Below are 23,603 nucleotides of genomic sequence, written 5' to 3' on the forward strand. Positions count from 1 at the left end.
TGATGGAATGATTTTAATGAAGTTCCTGTCAGCACAGTCCTAATAAAAAATACCTCTCTGAATCCTGTTGTCGGTACTTAATGCTTAACGAGTGCTGTTTTGAATACTGAGAGATAGAGAACACTATGGTCACTGAAATTGCTACTTTGTTGAATGTTACGTTGCACACTGCCCTCTAGTGGCATAGCAGTTACATTTCAGGTGAAAGCATTAATCCTCGCCTTCCCAGCCGTCTTCAGAGAATACATTTTCCTGACGTGACTTAAAGTGTTTCCTGAATTCTTCATCAAAATGCTCCAGGTCATCTTCACGGAGCAAGCCCTGAAAAATAAAAGCACTCGCGATCACACACACTGGATCTATCTACAGAAGATATGAAGCTGTGTTAAATCATGTAATGTTATGTCTCATACACTGCCAAGACTCGTACCTTTGGAAGATATCCAAGGAGTTTTGTCGCGTGGTGTTTAAGAAGTCGCTGCCTCTCTTCTTCAACTATCTGTCTACGTATGGCCTCCCTCTGCTTCTCAGCCGTTCTTTCTTGAACCTCCAGTTCCTTTAAAATAGAGATCAATGTTACCATCAAAGCAGCACAATTCAGATCTGACATTACAACTAAAGATGACACTTATTCTTGACACAGAAATGCACACAGAAATTTATTTTTACCATGTCTGCCTTATGCCGCTGTTTTCTGTCCTCTATCAGTTTCTCCACATCGCGCCTGTGCTCAAGTTGCTTCATGCGTCGTTTCTGGGCGTTCATCTGCTCTATGCGATCATCCTCTGCAAACTTGGCCATCATGACCTTCCTGAAGGCCTCCTCCTCTTCTCTCTCTGCCTGCTTCTGTATCTCTTTGAAAGCCGTCTGCTGCTGGCAGATCTGCTGCATCATCAGTCGCTCTCGGATTTTCTTCTCCATCTCGTCCTGTTAGACAAGGGTTTTGAAAAATTGTCAGATTTTTAAGACTTTGGCACAGATGTTTGAAAGGTGAAGACAGTAAAGCAATGTTACATACGAGTTCTTTCTGCCTGGTAGCCTCCTCTTGTTCTTCCAGACAAAGCTCCTCGCGGACTCGCTCCATCTCCTCACGCTGCTGCCTCTCAGCTTCAATCTTCTCAGACAGCTGGAGGACAACAGAGAGCGGTCATATTTGGTGCCAAATGTAGGGGTGTCATCGAATAAACAGATTTCAGAAGTTTTCTCAACTTGTTTATGCAACTGCTCCTTTGCTGCTTCCCTCTCTCTGACTTTGGCCATTCTGTCCTGCTCCATGTGCTGCTGATTGCTCGCAAACTCCAAGATGCGCCTGTTCTCGGCCTCCATCTGCTCTTGCTCCATGCGTCTCCACTCGGCCTGCTGCCTCTTGAATTCATCAATGTGCTGCTGAGTGGCTTTGACCTTCTCCATTTTCAGCTGTCGCTCCCTACAAGAATCAACATTGTTCTTAAAAACCTTAAAGGTCGGGTCAGCGACTCTTGAGAACGCTTGTTGTCAAATTCATTTTGTGGTCAAAATCAGTGAACATCGCGATCCACTACCTGTCCGTAGTGTCTGTGCCCTGAAAAATAAATCCAGCGTAAATACACAACCCAGGCTCTGTAAACAGGCCTGTTGCTAACTACTGTTGGCCTCTTGTTGGCATGCCATTTGTTTACATACCAGTTTACAGAGCTGAGGCTGTGTATTAACATTTAATTTTTTTTCAGCGCATACCCAGTATGGACATGAGGACATATAGGGGAGAGTGGGGGGAGCTGTGCCACTGTTTACTCAAAGTGACTTTAAAGTGAGGCGTTGACAGTAATGTCTCCAACTAAAATATGTACGTATATTTCAGGATGTGGTGCATCCCAGGCAACAATAACTTTGGATCTGAAATAAACTGTTTTAGAAATATAGCTTTCGGAAAAAAAAGATGTCTAGTGGTACAACTTGCCCCCGGTGCAGGGTGAGTTGTGCCTTTGGAGAGAATACCATGGGGCAAATTGTGCCATTGATATATATCTCATAAACTGTAATGCCAAATCCATTAGACAATTACTCATTTAAGGTGTATTTAAAGTAAATATTTTACAAAGATTGAAGGTCAATTTTCTTCAACAAGGCCTAGCAGATCTAGGTGGTTTTACCTGCAAAGCTCACAATGACAAAGTCACCATCATCATCTTTCTGGCCATCTGAACTCTCATCAGTGGTGTTGTTAAGTGGAATGGAGATGTCAGTCTCTTCTGAGCTACTGTAGACAATCACTTTTTTTATGGTGGCCAGCTTATACAGCCATGCCACTGGCACAACTCTCAGAAATGTACTTCGCAGTAGCTGCTCCATGCTTGCCAAACCAATTGCCACCTGACATACATGATTCCCCCTCCATTTCTACCTTTTAAATCAAGGCTCAAAACCCATCTGTACACCCTGGCTTTTTCTCCATTAACTATCTTACCTCAGCACTACTATTATCTTTGTTTATATGTGGATGTATGGGCTTTATGTCTTTTATTTTTGTCATTTTACCTTCATTGTTTACCTACTGAATGCACTATGTACAGCACTTTGGACAGTACAAATTGTTATAAATGTGCCTTTATAAATACATTTTACTTACTTACTTACTTTTAACTCACCCAGGCCCTTTGGCACAAATCACCCCAACCCCAGAATTTTGGATAATTAGCATGATGCAGCAGTTTAGGGCTGACATTGTGCTAACTGTATATAGACTCAAGGTGTAGCATACTAAAGCACTAAAACATGTGTCAAATGTTTTCAAACGTGTCTATAATTGTTCAGACACAATAATCAAAAAACATTGATTATAGAAATTTTACTTGGAAGGCAAAACACATTTTTTAAAATGTGCTTTTATTTTATTCCACGTGTCTCCCTTCTTTACAGGATGAGTCAAATGGATGGCTCTTCTTAAATATGTGGTCACATTTCCAATTTCTTTTATGGTTTTCTAGAAATAGGGGTTTTACTACTTCCCTGCTGGCACAACTCAACCCACTCTCCCTTACTGATTTTGACAACAAAACACCACCAAATGTTTTCATGAGGAAAATAGTTGTCGCAGGAAAATAAAAGTATGTACAATGTTAATTGTACAAGTAAATTCAGTGAGCCCCGGATTGGTAACATTCTATGAATGAACAACTGTAGTTTCTTGAATTTGACAGGCTAGTATGATCATGCTGGATTCAAATCAGCCCCCCCCCCCCCACTTTCATCTCTGTCCCTCTGCACGTCAATAAAACCTTGAAATTGCAAAAAGAAAATCCTAACAAAAAAATAAAAATTAATGTGATTCGGGACTCACATTTGATCCTCTTCATAAATCTTCCTGACTATCTCGTCCACCAAGAGCTTCTCTTTGAGGAAACCTTCGTAGGCCTCTTGTCTCTGGTGCTCCTTCTCCATCAGCTGCTGATGCAAATCTCTCTGATACTGCGCCAACTCCTCCTGGTGTTTCTGATCCAGGATCTGCTGCTCGGCGGATGTTCGCTCTTGTTCCCGTTTCATCTTGCGACCATAGTCTGCATCCTCACGCTGATCAGAGTCAGACAAAAGCCACATACACAGCATACTATGGTCTGTAGGTTTCAGGAATATTATCTATTTAGAATTTCCATTTGAAATTAAAGTTTCCGGGGTCCATAGTCAGATGATGCATAAAACTGTACACAATGTTAAGTTTCTCAGTGCATTTTCTATATTTAATAACTTTGGATCTCTGCATGGTGGCTATTTTGTGAAATAAAGCACAATAAGCTATTTAAAGTTAGATATTTTGAAGAACAGAATTAATCTTTTCTGACCAGCGGTTCATAATTGTTAGTTAATGATTGAGGACAATGCTTACCAATGTCTCAAACCTCATGGCTTCCTGCTCTGCAATCTGTGCAGCTCGTTCCTTATTTAGATACGCAGACTTCAGCTTCGACTCCAACTCTCTGAGCTCCATGCTGAAAATAATATACAGTAACTAGAAAAAATCCCACAGAGATTTTAAAAGTATGGGCCCCCCCTGCGCCAACCGCCAGCCCCGCATCCTCGGGGCCCCACTGTCTGGCCGGCTGGAAACGCTTTCTGAAGACGAGTCCCAAGTTGGGGCCGATCGAACAGTATGTCGTGGCATATCAGCAGCAAATGTCCAACTCTCGCGAAGACGTTTTGGTCAATGGCGGCCAAGTTTTTTTGAGCTATCTCTCTAAAACTTTATACACGTGTGTATGTCGGTCTCCAAAGGCTGTGTATACAATTTGGTGATGATAGGTTGGAAATCAATAAAGTAGATGGCACTTGACTGTATTTCAGGTCATGCAAATCACGGAAGAAAATAAAATATTGGCTGACCCGAATGGTCCAAGAGGCTTTATTGTAGAGCACCATTGATGAATGACCAAATCGTTACTTGTACATAAACACACCCCCTGGTCTAATGACGTTTAATAACCATACACACATACAGTGTTTGTCAGAGGAATTTGGGAGACTGTGTTGGGGACCCTGGACCTTCTAGGGGGGTCTAGGGGGAAGAAAAATGTGGACCTTTGACAGTAAAATTCATCAATCTGGTGCACTTTTAGAAGAAAACTAAGGCACTGAATAATGTTATTTAAAAAATAACCAAAACATTTACTGGCTTATGATAGGCCCCTGATCTCCTTGCAAGGGTCAGGGGGCTATCATGAGCCAGTCAATTATCTCTTTTTTTGGAATGGCATTGATCGGGGGCCTATATTGAGCTTGTTAAAAAAAAAAAAATAAGAATTAAACTTGTACCCGCAGTCCGACGGCCCTGATAGGACCTATGGTCAATGAGTTATGGCCAATTTGCTAATAAGCTCCACCACCCCTTCATACACGTTTTGGTCAATGGCGGCCATGTTTTTCAAGCTATCCTACTAATATTTAACGGACATGTGTATATTAGTTCCCAGAGTCTTCGTGAGAAATGTTGTGTTGCTACAGTAAAAATTTAGAAAGTTGTGGTTAAAACCATGTTTTTCAGTTTATGCTAATAAGCGCAAAATATTCCCAGGCGGACTTATATGGTCCCAGAGGCTTTTTTGTAGAGCACCCTAAAGTACATCTGTGTGAGAAATTTAGAAATAAGAAGTAAGAAGAAGAACTATGATGGATAACAATAAGTTACGTAAATATAGTTACATACTTAATATAGGGAAGATGCAAAAGCAAAGAAATACGACTCAAAAGTAAAAATTACTGCATTTGCATATTGACAGAATTTACAGCGATGAAGTCAGTGTGCGTACCTGTTTTCTTTAATATGCTGCCTCATTTTCTCTTCTCTTTGCGTCTCATGGTTGATGCGGGCCAGCTCTTTAGACAGTCTCTCCTCTTGTTCAAGTTGCTTTTCTCTGCTTATTCTATCCTCCTCTGCCTGTGAGTCATATTTGTCATAGTTAATTCCTTGTTAATGCAGCATAGTGTCGTGTAAAGCAATGCCTTTTGCAATACGTTTGGATCTTTATTCACTGATGAGTCATGGATTTAACATGTTTATGGCAATTACAGATAAACATAAATAAATGAACCAACCGTTGATACATTTAGACTTGGGAATACTATTTGTCACAAACATATGACTTTTACCTGCCCATCTTGGGAGGTGGACAAGATTCTGAATGCATTATTATTCATTAAACGCCTTTTCATTTTGGCTTTACTATAGCAGTACTACAACAAGAGGCCGTTTTACCATCATCATTACACATATTTTATTTGCATACCAGGATATTGGCTTGTCATATCTATCTATCTATCTATCTATCTATCTATCTATCTATCTATCTATCTATCTATCTATCTATCTATCTATCTATCTATCTATCTATCTATCTATCTATATTCCTGCACAACAGAAAGAAACACAATAGGCCTACCTTCAGCAGAGTGCTCTCCATCTGCTTCTCCCTGAGCTCCTCCTGCACCTGTCTCATATGTCGCCGCTTCTCGAAGCTCTCTTCACCCCGCAGACTGGCCTGTTTCTGCCGCTCTCTGTCCACGCGTTGGGCCTCCTGCTGCCTGTGCTGCTCCTGACTCTGCCGCTGAGTCATCAGCCTCTGCTGCTGGTTGTACCAGTTACGACTCTGTCCCCGTGGAAAAGACACAACAGAAGAACACTGAACATACTGCACAAAATAAACAGTTGGGTAACTTAGCGGCTCTGTTTGTAGCAAGCTACTGTCAACTCGAGAGATTTACCATGTTTCCGTGCTTTCCGTCGATTCCCACCTTCTTAAATCAGCTGCTCTTAGCTCGTTAATTCATTTCTAGGCTATAGATAACTTTAACTTGACCCTAGTTTCCACAAAAGTGACTATTTATCCGTAGCTAATCTGAGGTGTTGAGGGCTATCCCCGGTTGTTAGGTGTTGTCTTGGGAACGCCGCATGTACGCACGGTCAGCCAATCAAAATCAACGTGGAGAGTGACGTCAGGTCCGGGAAATTCAAGTCTTCCTCACATCTCACAATTGTCTTTTATTTCAACTCTTTACATCTATATTGTTAATGTAAAATTGCTTTATTTAAAGCTGGGGTATATGATTTGGGGAGAAAATAGCAGTTGGGATAGAGATTCGAATCCAAATACCTCAACCACTCAACTTGTTCTCTTTGGTCCCTCCCCTATGGTCCCTCCACGCTCTACTACACCAACGATGTCGGTGCCAAAGTGAATGGACAGTCCCAACAGCCAATAAGAACAGAGAATCGGATTTTTTTTTTTCAAAGAATCGGAGCCTCGTTCTGATTGGTCAAAGTGTACCGCTCATGTTCACTTTGACCAATCAGAAATCATATACCCCAGCTTTAACAGAATATGGAAAGAGCCAGGGGTAGAAACAAAGTAGACTGCATGTGTCAGGAATATAAAGCCTATTGTTATCTTATCAGAGCTCTCCACAGTCCAAAAAGTCAGAATTAACATATTATTGGTGATGTTGATGGATCACTTTCCTGCTAAATGTTTGTCCTTAAAGCTGGGGTACAAGATTTCTGATTGGTCAAAGTTAACATGAGCTGTACACTTTGACCAATCCAATCAGAGCAAGGCTCCGATTCTCTGTTCTTATTGGCTGTTGGGACTGTCCATTCACTTTGGCACAACTTTGTTGGTGTAGTGTGTCAGGGAGGGACCAAAGAGAACAAGTGGAGCGGTTGAGGTATTTGAATTCAAATATCTATCCCAACTGCCATTTTCTCCCCATATCCTCCACCCCAGCTTTAATTGTAATGTCTTGTTCATGTGGTTCTATTTAGTCACAAAGGTAATTTCCGAAATGATAAACCTTACAATAGCAACATTTAGAGAAACAACACTGCAACCTGTTTAGTTAAGATTTATTTACATAACAGAAACAACATCCAAACCCAGTGGTTAATTGCTCTCTGAGAAAGGAATGTATTCAAAAGCAGACTTAAAGCAGCGACATGTACAGTGCCCTCATAGACATAGATGCATTTACAGTACTGGTGTGCCTCCACAGAGTGTATTTACAACAGATGTGCCTTAAAAAACTACAAAATGAGCAATAATCTTTCAAGTAAAGTAAGAAAAAGAAAAACAATCCAATGGTATATAATAGTCCCACACCTAAAAAAAAAAACTTAATCAACCAGCAGCTGGGACATAAGAATCAATGACAGATACTGGAGTTTGAGTGTCCTGACCTCCACCAAGCTAACGTTTACACATTTCTTTTACGAACTGACACTTTCAACACAGCTAAAAGTAACAATAAAATCTACTTGAGTAAGGCAGTATACATCATGTTGTTAACTAGTTTTCCATCCAATACCACCTTCCACTTTTTTGTATCTATGCCACACTACTCACAAAGCTGTCGTGATCCTACCAACCTACTGCAATATTGTTTAATGGTTTAAAGCAACTTTGTGAGTTTTTGGATAAATGTTCAAAACCAGCTGGTAACAATAAACCTGCACCACAGAATCAACTATTTCTGCCAAAAAAACAGGATTTTTTTTCTGTAAACAACGCATACATTCAGTGATAGAGTATGCTTTTGCAGTAGGAACCTCAAATTAAATAGAATATGTGCAGCTAAAGAAATCATTTCTCAAAATATAATACAATAAGGGCAAACCACAAAAAAAAACAATGTTGGTGACCTAGGGACCCAAACAAATCAAAGCAAAGCCAAATCAAGATCCATACAAACATATAAGGGTGAAAGGAAGATGTTTTTTTATTCATGAATGCAAAAATCTATTTAGGTAACAGAAATTTGACAGAAGAGTGGACTAAATGTTGCTTCTTCTTCTTCACAGGATAAGTAATAAACACCAGCAACATCATCAAGTTTGATATTTATAAAAGGAACGATGCTGAGGTCTGGTTGATGAAGCAGTAATCTTAAAATCCATAGCTGTGCAGTCTCCTCATGTGTCATAGTTGATGTACAGGTTCATTCTGATTTAGTTTCTTGTTGTTCCCTGGTCTCGGGCTCAGGGAGCTGGTCTCTGAACTCGCCGGTTTCTGAGTTTAGATCAAAAACGCATTCTGGCGTACAGGAAGGCGAAGAAGCAGTTACCAAGGTCTGCTCTGATAGTTGCTCAGAAGAACTTTCCACCACGCTTATTTCCGTGGATCCCCTTTCCCGATCATCTGTTAACATCGGTTCTGATTGTGTTTGCTCGACAGCTGCGAGGGCGACACTTTCAAAGAGGCTCAGGTCCATTTCCTTGGGTTTTACAGTCGGCACCGGTGCCAAGACGTTCAAGACTTTATCTGACTGCCTCAGGGCGAGATGCCTGCACGAAAGCAAGAGGACAACATCACATGCAGCATTTAATTATGTGCTTTCATCAGCCAACAAACAAATAATAAAATAATGTTTGGAAGCAGTACTGAATATTTGATAAATATGCCATACTTCATGAAAATATAGTTTAAAATTAAACCAATGTGTGTAAAACATAAATAGTCATGCCCGAAATTATTCATACCCCTGGCAAATTTTGACTTAAAGTTACTTTTATTCAACCAGCAAGTTTTTTCTTGATTGTAAATGACACAGGCCTCTCCCAGAAGATAATAAGACGAAGTACAAGAGGCATCATTGGGGAAAAAAATATTTTTCAGCTTTTATTTACATTTGAACAAAAAGTGGCATGTACAAAATTAATCATACCCTTCTCAATAATCAATAGAAAAAGCCCTTATTGGCTATTACAGCAATCAAACACTTCCTATAATTGCTGACCAGCTTTTTGCATGTCTCCACTAGTATTTTTGCCCATTCATCTTTAGCAATGAGCTCCAACTCTTTCAGTTTGGAGGGTCTCACTGCCATCACCCAGTGATCATTAGCTCCCTCCACAGATTCTCAATTGAATTCAAGTCAGGACTGGCTGGGCTACTGTAAAACGTTAATGTGTTTGTCCCCTAACCATTTCTTCACCACTATTGCTGTGTGTTTTGGGTCGTTGTCCTGCTGAAATTTCCACGAGTGCCCAAGGCCAAGTTTCAACTGCCTGATGATGATGTTGGGAATATTGATACATTGCTCTTTTTATATATACTATTGACTCTTGTACTTCGTCTTCTTATCTTCTGGGAGAAGCCTGTGTAATTTCCAATCAAGAAAAAAACTTGCTGGTTGAATAAAAGTAACTTTAAGTCAAAATTCGCCAGGGGTATGAATAATTTCGGGCATGACTGTATGTATTTGTTTTGTGATTTTGACTTAAAATTGAGAATACAGGACACATTTGTAGCTATAGCAGAAAAAGAACATGGACTTGTATTACAGTTTAACTGTAATAACATAGAAAATGTTCTTTGTACATAGTCAAGTGTTTTAAATAGATAGAATACAGACGAATGACAGGATGTAATGTCGGAGTGAATAGTTACTACTCACACTTGATCTTTGGCTTTCATATCTGTGGGTCAAAAAAACGAGACAACCTATTCAAGAAACTTGTAACACAAGACGTAGCACTGACGGTTGTTACATGCAAGAAAAACGACATACCTTTCTCCTGAATGACTTTGCATGTGTGATCTGGTCTGTCGGTTAAATGTTTAGTCATCCGGTCTGCACCTGATGCGTTCACCAGGAGGTTACAGTTGAGACAGACTAGTCTCAATCTGGGGAATAACAACAAAACAACAATATAAGGTTGTGTTGAATTTCAAACACAAACTCTGATTTTAATGTTGTGCAAAATATAATTTATGAGGAGTTGTTACTTTAATGCAGATGAGTTTTTCTTCAGATCCATCTTCAAAAATCTGTTTTTGGTTATGGTGCTGTGAAATCTAACAAAAGACGAGGACAGATTTATCACACACGACAACTGGGTCTAATATAGTGTCACACATACGAATTCAATTCAAATGTCTACTTACTTAATCATATGATTCCCAATGGCAACTTTGCAACTTGTCCGATATTTGCAAGCACCACAGTTTGAAAACATTGGGAAATGAGAAAAAAAGTCGTTGACTTGTGTGTTGCACTCGATGCACGTGTAATGGCCTCCGTTATGTCTGGGAATTAAGAAAAAAACAAAGGTTTCATTATACGGTGAAGAGAATGATATCTAGTCATTGAAAAGAATTTCTCCTCAAGTCAGATTTTTAGATAATGCAAAGGATAATGTTTTTGCTGTCGAGATTTTATTTATTTTAACTGTACCGATAAGAGCTTGTTTGTTATAGCAGATACACCAAACTAAACGGACTACCTGTTGTGTCTGCTGAGACTCCAGTAGGTTCTTCATTATTAGCAGGTATTATTCTACTCGCCTGCCCTGAACTCTTCTATTACACCACTACATTATCTTATGTCTCATCTGATGTGCCAGCGCTTTGTCTTTGACTACATTGCCCAATTAGCCATTGTTTTTGAAAGAAAGAAATCCCACTTTATCGGGTACACAGCACACCACATTATTTTTAGCCAGCCTTATGGAGAGTGTCTGGAAAATTCATTGAAAACACAATAAGCTACTTACTTTGTGTACTGCTTGGCTTTAATAACGTCTATTAATATTCTCCCATTCTGTCCTTAATACCAAAAACTGCGGGGCTCTGAATTAGTGGTAGGGGTGGATCTTGGATGAATCAGGGGGCCCAAAAGATGAATATTCCAAGAGTTAAAGAATTGGGGCAGTTTAACTTAGCACATGCGCTTTTAAGGACTAATTCCGTTCACTGGGATAAAGGATCTCCACATTACTGAAGATCACAGTGTAAAGTTTCATTCATAAAAGAAAGCAGAACATTTAAGTTACATTGGTACATCTGCCATTAAATGCTTACCCATTAACTTAACCTATGTTGACTGCTTCTTAAAAACAGTACCTTTTAACATATGTAGTATTATTAACAAAGACTTTTAAACAGACTATGATGCGTAAAATCAGTGGAGTACCCCTTTCAGATGCAAAACAAGTGCTGTTTGCACAAAAACCACAAAAAGCATTTAGCACCCATTAAGTTCCAAAGTACAGACACAAAGTTGATTTTCAATTGCCATCCAAATTATCAGTCTGGAATAGCGAAGGAATCCGATTTGTTTATAAATATAAAATGAATTATTGCTGCAGTGTCTTTCTCTGCTGCGTGAAAAAAAATAAAAAAAATAACCTGAGATTCCTGAGCGCCAAATTGTGCTTGGTGGTAAGCCGTCCTCCTTGCTTCTTGCTCTGAGTCATCTTTGCTTTCCCTGCTCCAGTGGCGTTTGATTTAGACTTGGAAACACTGGCTGGTGGTTTGGCTTGATCTTTCTGACTTTCTGGACTGACGAGATAGCCTGATTTAGAATGGCTGTTTAACGACGTGGGCGTCTTTCCAGCCAGAGAAGCTCGAATGGTCACCTGGGAACAGGACACAGTATGCATTGACGTTGAATTAAATTCGTAATAATCTAAGAATAGTTGAAAAATGAAGGTCTTACATGAACGTCACACTGATTTAGTTATGACAAGGTCAAACCTTTGTTCCCGGGGGAAGACCCTCCAGGGCTTTGGGTTTTCTGAAAGTCTTGTGGACTTGAGTCTTGTGCTCCACTTTCTCCTTGTAGCTGAGGAAATTCAGTCTGCACTTTCCACAGCGATGGATCCCCTTTTTCTGAAACAGAAAAAACAACATGATTAATTAGTGGAGCGACTGGAAGCTAATTGCAGAGATGTTTCATTTGGATTCACAGAAAGAATATAACGAGTATGGAAGAAACTACTTTAATTTCTATTAATAGATTGGCTATTAATTTTGTTTGGTTCCAACTGCACCATGTTTATGGCTCCTTTAAGGCAGGTGAAGAGAAGCCGGTGTTATTGTCAGCTTTTTATGTATTACACTAAGGTGCTCAGTAGACAACCAAATCAATCCAACCTTGGAGTTGAAGCCAATGGTACAAAGTGTGTTTAAACTTTTGCAAAAACTTTTTACCATCTCCAGATTGAACTGCATCAGTAAAACAATTCGCTCGGCATCAGTCAGGATTCCAAGTCTATTTAAATTGACAGTTTTAGAAAAGCTTTACAACAACGGATAAAATGTGGAAACGTACCTGATGTTTCATGTAGTGTTGCATGAACATATGACTGCTTCTCAGGACTTTGAGACAGAACGGACATAGCAGGTCTTTTGTGTTTTCATGAACAGTTCGGAAATGGGTCTCGACATCTAAGAAGAAAGACGATCTGTAATTGCAGACCTGTGGAATAAAAGCAGAATTTGATTATTAGGGAATGTTTTCATTGAAGCAAACAGGTTGAACATGTAAACAACGTTTTGGGCAGTTTATTTTGATTCATCCTTTTCATTGTTTGTAAATATTAAAACAAATGTTTTAATGTCTGTCCACTTTGATAATTAATTTTTTTTCGGAATGAATACATTTCCTATTCCAAAAACAAGAACTCAGTATGAAGGGACACACCTGGCACACGTAAGGCATTTCCCCAGGCTTGTGGTTGCTCTTCATGTGCTCCAGGAGAACCTGCTCTGACTCAAATGCCAGCTCACATATCTTGCAATTGGCTGAAAAAGAAAAGTAAGGAAAATAAAATCAAAAATGGCCACTCAGTGTGTGACCAAACTGTCATGTTTCAGAATGAGCTGTGAAGACAGTGGTGTCATACTGGAGGATTCGATGGGGCTGTGGGCGCTCTCGATGTGGCACTGCAGCTGGAATGGAGTCATGTATTGTCGGTAGCAGTGCTGGCAGGTCGTGTAGCTTTCCCAGGTCTCACTGTTCTGCTTCTCCAGCTCCAGGTGGTGCTTCATATGGTTCATGAACCTGAAGGAGTCAGTCAGACACACACACACACACACACAGACAGACAGACACACACGACACTTCAGTGCATCACAGCAGACTGTACGACATTTATAAATGGGACACTAAAGACCAAAACCACCAATTAGAATGGGGCTGTTAACTTAATTTTCTATAAGAATTTTTAATTTTTTTTATTGTAGCAGAAAACAATAAAATAACATAAAACAGTTGGATGAGTCACAACTTTATGGGATTTGGAGCAAAAACTATTCCTAAATATGTACATTTAAGAGAAAACAAAATAGCAGTGGTTACATTAACCCTTCTACAAGGCTGTTTGGATCTTTACCGAACTTCGCACTACAGCAAACTGGGTTCCAACTCCATTGAGCGGTCGTTGACACACAGCCTTATAGCAAAGCGAAAGGTGGAGGAATCTGTTTTTACATTGAACAGCGGCTGATGTAACGATGTGACAGTGATCCTACAGTACTGTCTGGCTGTAAACCGTTTTACTCTCCCAATAAAAAACGTGCCTGACAAATGAAAAACGCAAACACAAAAAATTTTTTAACTCTGGGACCATAATCCACATATGCAGGAGATTTGCAGTTATTTGAAGAAAATGTGGTTTCTTATATAAAAGTACATAAACGCATTAAAAAAAATGTCAAGCTGTGGGGAAAGATAATAATATTCATGGCTTGCGAACATTCAGTGGCCATGGTCATGGTCCCAGTAGGCCTTAAAGATAAATGAGATACTCTCCCTGCACCTCACTTTCTAAGCATGCATAATAGCCATTATAATATCAGCAATTAAACATAGATTTTTGTTCTGCCTAATGATGTAGCGCTCCACCGCTCCCTTCTACTGCTGCCCTGACGAGACATGGTCCATTTTTCAACCGGTGTATTCTGCTACCTCAGCTCCCCTAATAGAATTTTTTATGTGGGTGAACTATGACTTTCACTGCGAGAGTATAGTTGCAGTACAAATGTGTTTCCCCATTAAAAGCAGCTTACAGAAGCTTTTTTTTGCAATGTTCGGAAGCAAAGTTATTTAATCAAAGGAGCTGTTCTTACGCCACCTAAACTCAAAGTAATTTTTCATCTTTGGGCCCACGGGGAAAAAGGCGCGATACTGACTCCATTTGAGAAGAACACTGCAGTGAGGGCGTTCTCGCTTTCTTTATTGGAACTGGACAGATATCTCTTCAGCAAGTCCTTCAAATCCCAGACTCCACTGTGAGAGTGAATTCATTTCTGTATTGTAGTCGGTTTTTTTACAGGACACTCAATGGGCCTCATTCACTTATCTGTGGGTAGAGATATTCTTACTATGCAAACAAAATAAATGCACAAGAAAAATAACCATCAGATTTATGATATGTGCAAAACGAACAATACGGTTCTTGCCTGAAAGTCTGTAAGTAAATCAGATTCACCTTGTACTGACATGCGGGTGCTGCTATTTGCAATCAGCACACAGCAATGTCTCAATTTCTCTGCAAATATTACAACTGGATCCAGCTCTATTTATTGATGGGAACAAATTCATAATTTTCCATAGACTGTCCCAAATCGTGAAAACCTTCACTTACTCTTATCTTGCCATTCTCACATAGCGGTTAACACAGCAACAACGGTGCACTGCAGACAAGAGGTCCTTTAACACATCTATCTATAAAGCAAGAAACGTCTGTCTGTCCGTCTGTGTGTGACTCGCATATCTCTCTCACTGTTAGTCAGATCGGCCTGAGCTTACGGAAATTGCGTTTGGTGTGCATCCTTGATTGATTATGAAGTTTTGGACCAAATATGTAGAAGTTATCATATTTATATCATGCTGGCGGCGAATACATGCACTGAATACACTGAAGGTCACAGTAACGATGGGCATGAAGCGGCATGAAGTAGCCTGTATCCCATTACAGAGACCGCCTCCTTGGTAGGACGCGGTCTCGCGGTCTATGAAGGCTATAGCCTATGAAGGCCGATTCGAAGGCCGAACCAGGGCCGAACGAGCATTGTTAAACGGGACGGTCTCCGCAGGTCTCCGTTTACGAGCATTTCCGGTTTGCGTAACAAGCCGTTACCTTGCGTGACGACACGCCGCTCCTGTGCTGCCTAGCAACCCTGATAGCTGCCAACGGAGACAGCCTTGTCAACGGAGGAAAAAAGAAAAATAAGTTGCCTACCAGACGAAAAGAAAAAAAAGTACAAGAAAAAAAGAAAGGAAGATAAAAGTTAAGAAGATGGAGCAACACGTTGCTGTTATGTTATTTTTTATTTTATTGTATGCCATCTCTGAAAAAAACGCAATGAATCATGGGATATGTTGGGCTGCGAAGGATACATCTGATGCAGCTTTCAAAACCGTGAAACGAAGGCTGCATTTCACGGCTGCATACGAGGAGCCTTGCAAGGAGCCTTGCAAATGGAACAACCTTTGCGCGCCGCTATGACGCAATCGGTCTTCAAATGCAGCCTTCGTAGACCGCAACCCCTGAATCGAGATACAGCCGTAGTCTCCGGCTAAACCCCGCCTCCCTCTGATTTGATTTGCTGCGACCAAAGCTTGAAATGAGTGACGAGCGGGACACACACAGCAGACCTGCTTCCTATGGGCACTGCACTAGTTCACTATAACACCTTAACCTGGGTGAGCTGTATGTGTGGACACACTCTGGAGCGGGTTCTAAGCATAGCGATAATAATAATATAATAATAATAATAATAATAATATAATAATAATAATTAAGACAGACAGCATTAGGATGGTTTATATCTATTCTAGGCAAACTAACAGTTTTGGATAATTAGTAGATTAATTTGATGGTTGATGGACTAATGGTTGCGCCCCTAATGTAAGTTCCCTAAAAAACTCATGCTGAGGACTGAGCTGGTTCATGGGACCTTAGGGAGGATGAAATCCACACTGCAACTCCTAAATCTGAGGTCCAACAGTCATCCAAAGCCTCTTGTGCATTGGAACCCCAGGAGCCCTAAAGTGGAAGAAAGTAAGCTTTTCAGTCCTAGGGGGGCCTTGAATCAGCAGACAGGTACCGGGAAGCCAGAGGGATTGCAGCTTGGCCTCGAAGAGATTGGCAAACTGCCAGAGGAAAGGTGTAGGGGAGGCGTGGCTTAAACAGACCTGCAAACTCATAGGAGGTGAAAAAGGTGACAAACACCCGTCCCTTCTAGGGGGGTCGGGTGTTTTTCGCTGTCCAAACGATTGGCTATTGTTAAATATCATTCACACAACCAGAGTTATCCACTATTGCCTCCAATGTCCAGCTGGGTGAAAATAATAGCCAGCTGAGATCCTGACCCTCCTAGGGGGGTCCGGGGGTACGCCCCCCCGGGAGATTTTTTTTAAACTTTTTAAAGTGAAATGCATGAATCTGGAGCACTTTGAGAGGGAAATTAAGAGGCTAAATCTGAGGAATTTTGTGTGAACAAATAATTTGGAGACACTTGGTCGGATGAATTAGAAGCTTCTTGGATTTTCCATTAAAATGTTCATTTAAAATAAAATATTATGCAGGGTCCTCTGGGTTGGGCTTGGTGCTCTTTTTCTTTTATGGGACATATTTCTCTGTAATATAATGAATACGTTTAAATGCAGTGAGAGGAATGAAGCAGAATAACTCTGTTGTCCAGCTATCTTTTTTTCCACAGACGAGGCTGAAATAGATTATACAGTGCATGGGCATCTGAGCCCCATTTCCAAATGTTTTTAAATAAACTCAATACACACTGGACGTGAACGTGACGTGATCAGTTAAACTTGGATTACCTCCCAGATGAACTGATTAAATTATTGGGCTATTAACTAGGCTATCTAGATCAAAACATTGTATTCATTTTTTTGTATGATATAATAATATGATGTTAATATCAAACACACAAACTAAAAAATAAAAATAAAAATAAATTGGGGGGGGGGGGGGGGGGGGCCTGTCGTTCGGCTCTGATTGTGAGCGCACTGCAGACACTTCATTTCTGCAATGTGCGCTCATTAAACTGTCAGCTTCACTTAAGAGTCCTGTGTGGGTCAACAGTGCAGTGCAAACTATGCAGCATAAAGTTATAACATTCGTCTACGACCGTGATGTTAAATCACCTTCACACAAAGTCTCCGCCCCAGCAAAGCAGCGAGTCGATCGCTGTGACGGTGAAAATCACCGGGACCCGGGAGACCCAGTGAGCGAGTGAGACGCCGCTCAGAAAAAACTCTGTGGTTTGATGGATGAAATCAGTCGGGGATATCCTGCCCGTTAACTTTGTCTACGGGAACGGCTTCCGCGATCTTTTTCTATGTCTCGAGTCTAACAGAGAGCCATGTCGGCAAACTGGCAGCGCGACTAAATACAGTGAGCTGCGTCCCTCCGTATAGTTTCTGTTTCAGTAGGCTGTTACATTAACCTCTGAAGCATTGACAGTGTTTAATCAAAGCCTCTAATTTTTTATTATCAAAAGGGCTTTGATCGAGACTTTTAGCCAATTCTAAAGTCTGAACACACAGCGGCAGCAGTGATGCTTTACTGTGCCCGATCTTAACGCTGATTGGACAATACTCATGACGTCTACCAAAGATGTTTTATTGCCAAGATAACGATATTCCCTTGTCTCACACTACGGTAACTCGCCCACACAGTCCAGTCTGGGAAGCGCTGGCTGACTTCTCTGGCAGCTGCCGCTACCCCTCCCCCCCCCCTCCCAAAAACAAAAACTCTTCGGATCTATACGATTCACGTGGGTCATATATTTTGATTCTAAACGGCGATTTTCGCCGAAAAGCGACGAGTTTGCAGGTATGTTAAAACAACACTCAGAGCTGCGGTTTTTCATCGTTTCTGCTGACATAGTATATTTAGTAAGCGGAAACTATAGATTATTAGCCCATTTTTTACTGAGGGCAGGTAAAATTATGATCATACCTGATATTGTTCTTGAGAACCTTTAAACAGCTCTGGCACTTGAACGTGTTGTTGGACTTCTGCGACTCCTTCTTTTTCCCGTCTCCCTCAAACCGGCCGTAGTAGAAGTCTGACACCAGCATGATGCGCTTGTTTCCACTGTCCAGAGTGGAAGGAGCTACGCATTCCACGTTTACACAGCAGCTCTGAAATAAAGGTTTTACGTGAATGAGACAACTTAATTTTGTGGCGTTTGATCCAGACAAGCAATCACTTAATAAAAAATAATTGATGTCTGAATTAGGTATGGGGAAAACAAACAAAAAAAACGTATACAGGGAGAGAAAAAAAACTAAATACCTGAGTCAGTACAGGGTTTCGAAAATGAAATCTATCTATAAAGCAAGTCTGTCTGTCTGTCTGTCTGTCTGTCTGTGGCTCGCATATCTCTCTGACTGTTAGTCAGATCGGCCTGAGCATATTTCAGTTAGCGTGTCAATAGAGGTTTCCATTTAAAGTCTCGGATAGCTCTGCTACCGGTGAATGTAAACACTATCGTTTCCACAAAAAGTTGTAAATCCCTTAGAAACCAACACCTAAATGAGCTAAAGACTATGTAAAATGGAAAAATGCCCTTCATTTTGGTTGCAAAAATAAATGCTGCTGCCTTCAAGCTGTGATTACCAATAACAAAATGTTTCACATGATTTGCCTATAAACAATAGAGGATTATATATGGTGCAAAAACTATAACAGAAAGACCAAAAGTGACATTGACGAGCGATGTCACAGCCATTTCAATGACTGTGTGACACTGCCAATCTGCCAATTCATCTGTTTCTGTGTCCCACTTTCATAGACAGGTTACATTTAAGCATGCATAAGCTAATACCTGCTTCCTACGGGCACTGCACTAGTAAACCTGAACAAAAATGACATGATTTATCAATCTCATCCGATTTATCAATGCTATCCCACAGATAAAACCAGAAAGAAAATATAATATTTGGAAAAATACATGGTTTTTGAAAATACAATATAACTAACCATTTAGTTTGGGGACATCAAAATTTCCTGGGGGTAGACAATAAGCCCTTAGTTTTATTTAATTTCCACTCATGTGCAAGATTTATACTCACCACCATATGACCTCTCAGGGCCTCCTGTGTAAGGAACTCTTCTTGACACTTTGGACACTTTTGCTTCGAGATGCCGTTTTCCGATGAGATAACCGGTTTTGTCGGTGCTACAGGAAAACCAATTATATGTTACAATCAACAAACTACATGAGCACAAAGAAAAGGTTTAGCCTTTGTTTTCAGTAAAAAAAAATCACAAGGCAGTATCGAAAAAAACAACATAAACTTACCCATATCAAGCTTGACTCTTTTCACTGAGTTGTCCATTTGCTGTGGTGGCAATACTCGTTTGACTAAGACTGGATCTTTATGAAGAAAAATACATTTACATTATAGTTACTGTCAGCTGATTGATCTGCAGTTTAGGTGAAGTAATAAGAACAGATAGAAAAATCACCTCTGTTATTGCTAATGGCCTTAACAGGCACAGAAAAAGCCTGAGGAGCTTGTGAGGTGCGGTTAAGTTGCAGCTGGTTAGATTGCGTTGCATACATAGCAGGGCTCTGGACATTTGAAAGTGTTACGATGTTGTTGCTGATTTGTTGCACCTGAGGCCTGTGAACGACACCAGGTAACACTGTGGCTGGCTGTGACGTGCTGAAACAGCTGCTGCTGACCAGCTGACCAGCTGAAAAACAAGACAAACTCCTCAGACAAAACCGGATATTACAAGCATGAAACAACAAAAGAAAAATCCTTAATGAGAGGGGAAAGGTTGACCCCTAAGATGTTCTGTATATTATATTTAGGTTTACCTGGTATGATTGTAAATGACGTCCCAGGAGGGTATTGATTCCCAAGAGCAGCAATAAAGTCACTGCTGTTTGCCAACTGTGGAGATGTAACGATAAAACCCTGAAGAAAATGGACAAAATTCACATATAGCATGTAACAAAATTCACTTATTTTACATTATTTACAAATATAGTTTATATACCAAACATACCTGGTTATTGACCATAACAGGTTGTGGAGTCACTGTTGTCAGCTTGGGTGCAGCAGTATTCACAGGATTTCCAGCCACATTTAGAGGCAGCATTATTGGTGAGGGGCCAATGGCCGGCTGTGGGGCAGGACGCTTTACTTCTTGTTTCACTGCACTGTTCTTCTGAGGAGGTGGAGGGTTAGGCTTCGCATCTTTTTGGTTATTAGCTGCAAGAACAAACAAAAAAGGGACAAAATAAGCACTTCAATAGGATATTTTGTCTTAACATGTACATACACTTAAACTCTTAGCAGAGGTTGCAACATGTTGGAAGACAAATTAAGGAAATTAGATGAGACATTTACCAGCACTTTAAAACAGCTATATAAAATATCAATTTGTTGATAAAGTATGAACACTGGGATACACAGCAGAAGGTGATTCAGCGCCACACATGTCATTCTATGATTATATAATGCTTTTTGCCTGTGAAACATACTAAACATTATATTATTTAATTTTTTGGGGGGGGTCCCCGCCTGAAACTGCTGCCCCCGTGACAGGACCCTGGATAAGCAGTTGATAATGAGTGATATGACATACAGAGGACTCCCACAAAGATGGGCTCATCATCATCATCATCGATCAAGTGAACTTCAGGAGCTTGTTTCTGCCACGGCTCCAGCTCCTCCTCCACACACTCCATAAAAAGTTCAGACATCGTGGCGCTGCAACAGAAAGAAAAACACAATATTTAGCCAAACCTGAAGACTACTTCCTGTAGCCTGTTTTAATATTTTGACAGGCTTCTAAAGATATTGGTATCAATATTACTGTTGTTTGTTACCATCTATTGTTTTCTTGCACAATCTTGGAAGCATTGCCACTTTCATTTTGCTGCGCTCCCTGCACATGTATGTGAGGAATACTTGAGATTCTTGAGATTGGCATTCTTTTGAGTCTGGCTTTAGAAAACTAAGCTAAAAAGCCTTTTCACAGAAAACATTTTGACAAGCCACGTTTATAATGATGTCTACATTTAATGTAGCTGATCGGTTTTAGAGTCCTGTACCTGTGTGTCGTTGCTGACTGTCAAATAAATGATACTAACACCTGTGCTCTTTCTGCTGACAGGTCATAATAGCTACTTGGAAAAAGGCTCCTCAGCACTGTATCTTGTGGATTGGCGGTTTTTCTGAGCCCCTGATACAATAACCTAATTTAAATTGAAACAGAAATGTGTGAAAAGGTGTGAAATCTGTCGATGCACATTTCTGTAATGCAATTTCATACAACATTTCACAAGCTGTCTATCTGATTGCTTTCCTACACATTTATGAATAAGATAAAGCATCTGCATGACACAAAATCAAATATCTTTCTTCTCAGAAGTTGGCCAACATGTTAGCAAACAGTTTACTATATTCTGAGTCAGTGATTATAGAGATGTAGTCAAAATGACTTTTAGTCAAAATCGGTTAATATCTCCTCCCGATCCGCTACTTGTTCATACTGTTCAATTAAAAAATATCTGGTATTAATTAATACACAGCCTAGGATCTATAAACTAGTATGTAAACAAAGGGGGGGCCACTGTAGCTAGAAACATGCATGTTTACAGAGTATAGGCTTTGTATTAACTGGATTTATTTTCAGCACACACAGCATGGACAGATAGCAGATTGTGAGGAGATATTCACAGATTTTGGCCTACTTGATTGTGGAGAGAAGGGTTTTGCACAACTTGCAGCACTACACAGCCCCTACACAGTGTACTGGACGGACACAGCAGAACGTTTTTAGTGGGAAGCTCCTATAGGACTCCACTGTAATTAGGACCGGTACCGAAGGTGCCAATGGCTATAACCATGATATAGAATGACTCCCTTATGTGCAGTAGAGGAGACTCCTCCTTTGAGTGGCTATGAATTTTAATTAAAAAAAAATCTCACCTTAAAGTTTAAATAATTCTACCTTGATTTAATTGTATTTATCTCTTTCTAGTATAGTTGTTTCTGTAAAACTATTATTTGTAATTTGTTTTCTTATTTCCATTGATTGTTTGTTTTGTAATATGTGTGTTTTAGTCATCTGAGTGCATTACTATTACTGATGGACCAATGCAATCTCCCTTTGGAGATAGAGAAGGGCATGCGATGAATCAAAATCAAAAACTAAATGAACTAAACGGAAATACAACTATTGACAAGCCTCGATACACTGAGATAGCCTACCAGATTAAGCACCTTCACCTGAAATTAGCAAATGGTACGTTAACATAGCTAGCTCCTATGCTATCAGCCTCTCTTATGTTATTATTGGTCCTTTTCAATAGCAAGGTAATGCTAATGCTAACTAGCCAACGTTGATGATTTCCAATGCTCCTGCTCTTCAGCAGTTTAAGACGTGGTTAAACCATTAAGTACCACAGATTATGTATTACACATCAACACATATTCAAACGTTACATTGCAAGAGTTATCGGTTAACGATCAGCGCATCATAACATTAGCTATAGGCTACGTTAGCCTCAGCAACTAGGGGTGGATATTTGGGACAAAGACTGAACTGAAACGGTTTATTTTCTGTGTATTTCAGCCTACCTCTCTAACACCCAGCCTGTGGGTTTTAGGGCAGAGCCGATTTTAGAGACCGACCTCGGTCCCTGTCCCTCGGCTGAGGACGACAGGTAATATTGCACAGCTCAGGCAGCGCGAGAGGAAAAACCTTCAATAGTATCCAACTATGACCCAACTGCAGCCCGCGAGACGGCGGAAATGCTCCAAGTGTCTGGTCTGGACCTATAGGAAGACGTGAGTTATGGCGAGTTCACACAGTCGGTTCACTCATCATAGTGCAGATCACTATGTCCATAAATTAAGGTCGTTGGATTTGTTTGGCGATTTGAAAAACTATATTTTTGAAGGCTTCATAAAAATACAAATCAGAAAATGCATGAATCCATTAGTAGGCTAAAGAAACATATGGCAGCCATCTTGGATTTCCAAAATGGCGACCTTCATACGTTTGCTTTTAAATATCTTGCCTCCTAGATAACCTAGAATCATGATTCTAGTGGCTAAACCTTTCTTTATCCTCGTAGGACCCGGCGTCCACCTGTGTGGACATCACATTTTGGGCTGTCTGGACCGCAATACTAAATTTTGCTCTAAAAAGGGCCTGGGGTCCACATACAAGGACATTATACTGCCACTTAGTGGTGGCAGAAGAGTATAATACATTATACTTTAGATTCAAGATGGCCAACAACACACCCAAAAGTTCAGATGGCAACTACCGATCCAAACTTCGACCAGGAAAAAAATCT

At 40.4% G+C, this 23,603-nt stretch overlaps 1 protein-coding gene across 1 annotated transcript; it reads right to left on the reverse strand.

Annotated features, from left to right (window-relative positions):
- Positions 1-210: 210 nt before the first annotated feature.
- LOC307251089 (zinc finger protein 280D-like) lies at positions 211-23,166 on the reverse strand (the record flags this gene model as incomplete). The annotated part of the gene is made up of 27 exons (XM_080028408.1): positions 22,879-23,166; positions 20,879-21,003; positions 20,297-20,502; positions 20,106-20,205; positions 19,748-19,978; positions 19,581-19,655; positions 19,351-19,457; positions 18,233-18,417; positions 13,148-13,305; positions 12,946-13,046; positions 12,574-12,720; positions 11,997-12,131; positions 11,649-11,878; positions 10,407-10,547; positions 10,248-10,316; positions 10,030-10,145; positions 9,916-9,937; positions 8,470-8,803; positions 5,910-6,116; positions 5,280-5,407; positions 3,863-3,965; positions 3,320-3,549; positions 1,210-1,426; positions 1,019-1,126; positions 670-927; positions 431-556; positions 211-321 (listed from the first exon to the last, which is right to left on the reverse strand). The coding sequence occupies exons 2-27, from the start codon at positions 20,994-20,996 to the stop codon at positions 211-213; spliced, it is 3,963 nt and encodes a 1,320-aa protein (XP_079884534.1). The 5' UTR covers positions 20,997-21,003; positions 22,879-23,166.
- Positions 23,167-23,603: the final 437 nt, after the last annotated feature.

Source organism: Ammodytes marinus (assembly GCF_949987685.1).
Source record: "Ammodytes marinus genome assembly, chromosome: 1".
Classification (NCBI taxonomy): domain Eukaryota; kingdom Metazoa; phylum Chordata; class Actinopteri; order Uranoscopiformes; family Ammodytidae; genus Ammodytes; species Ammodytes marinus.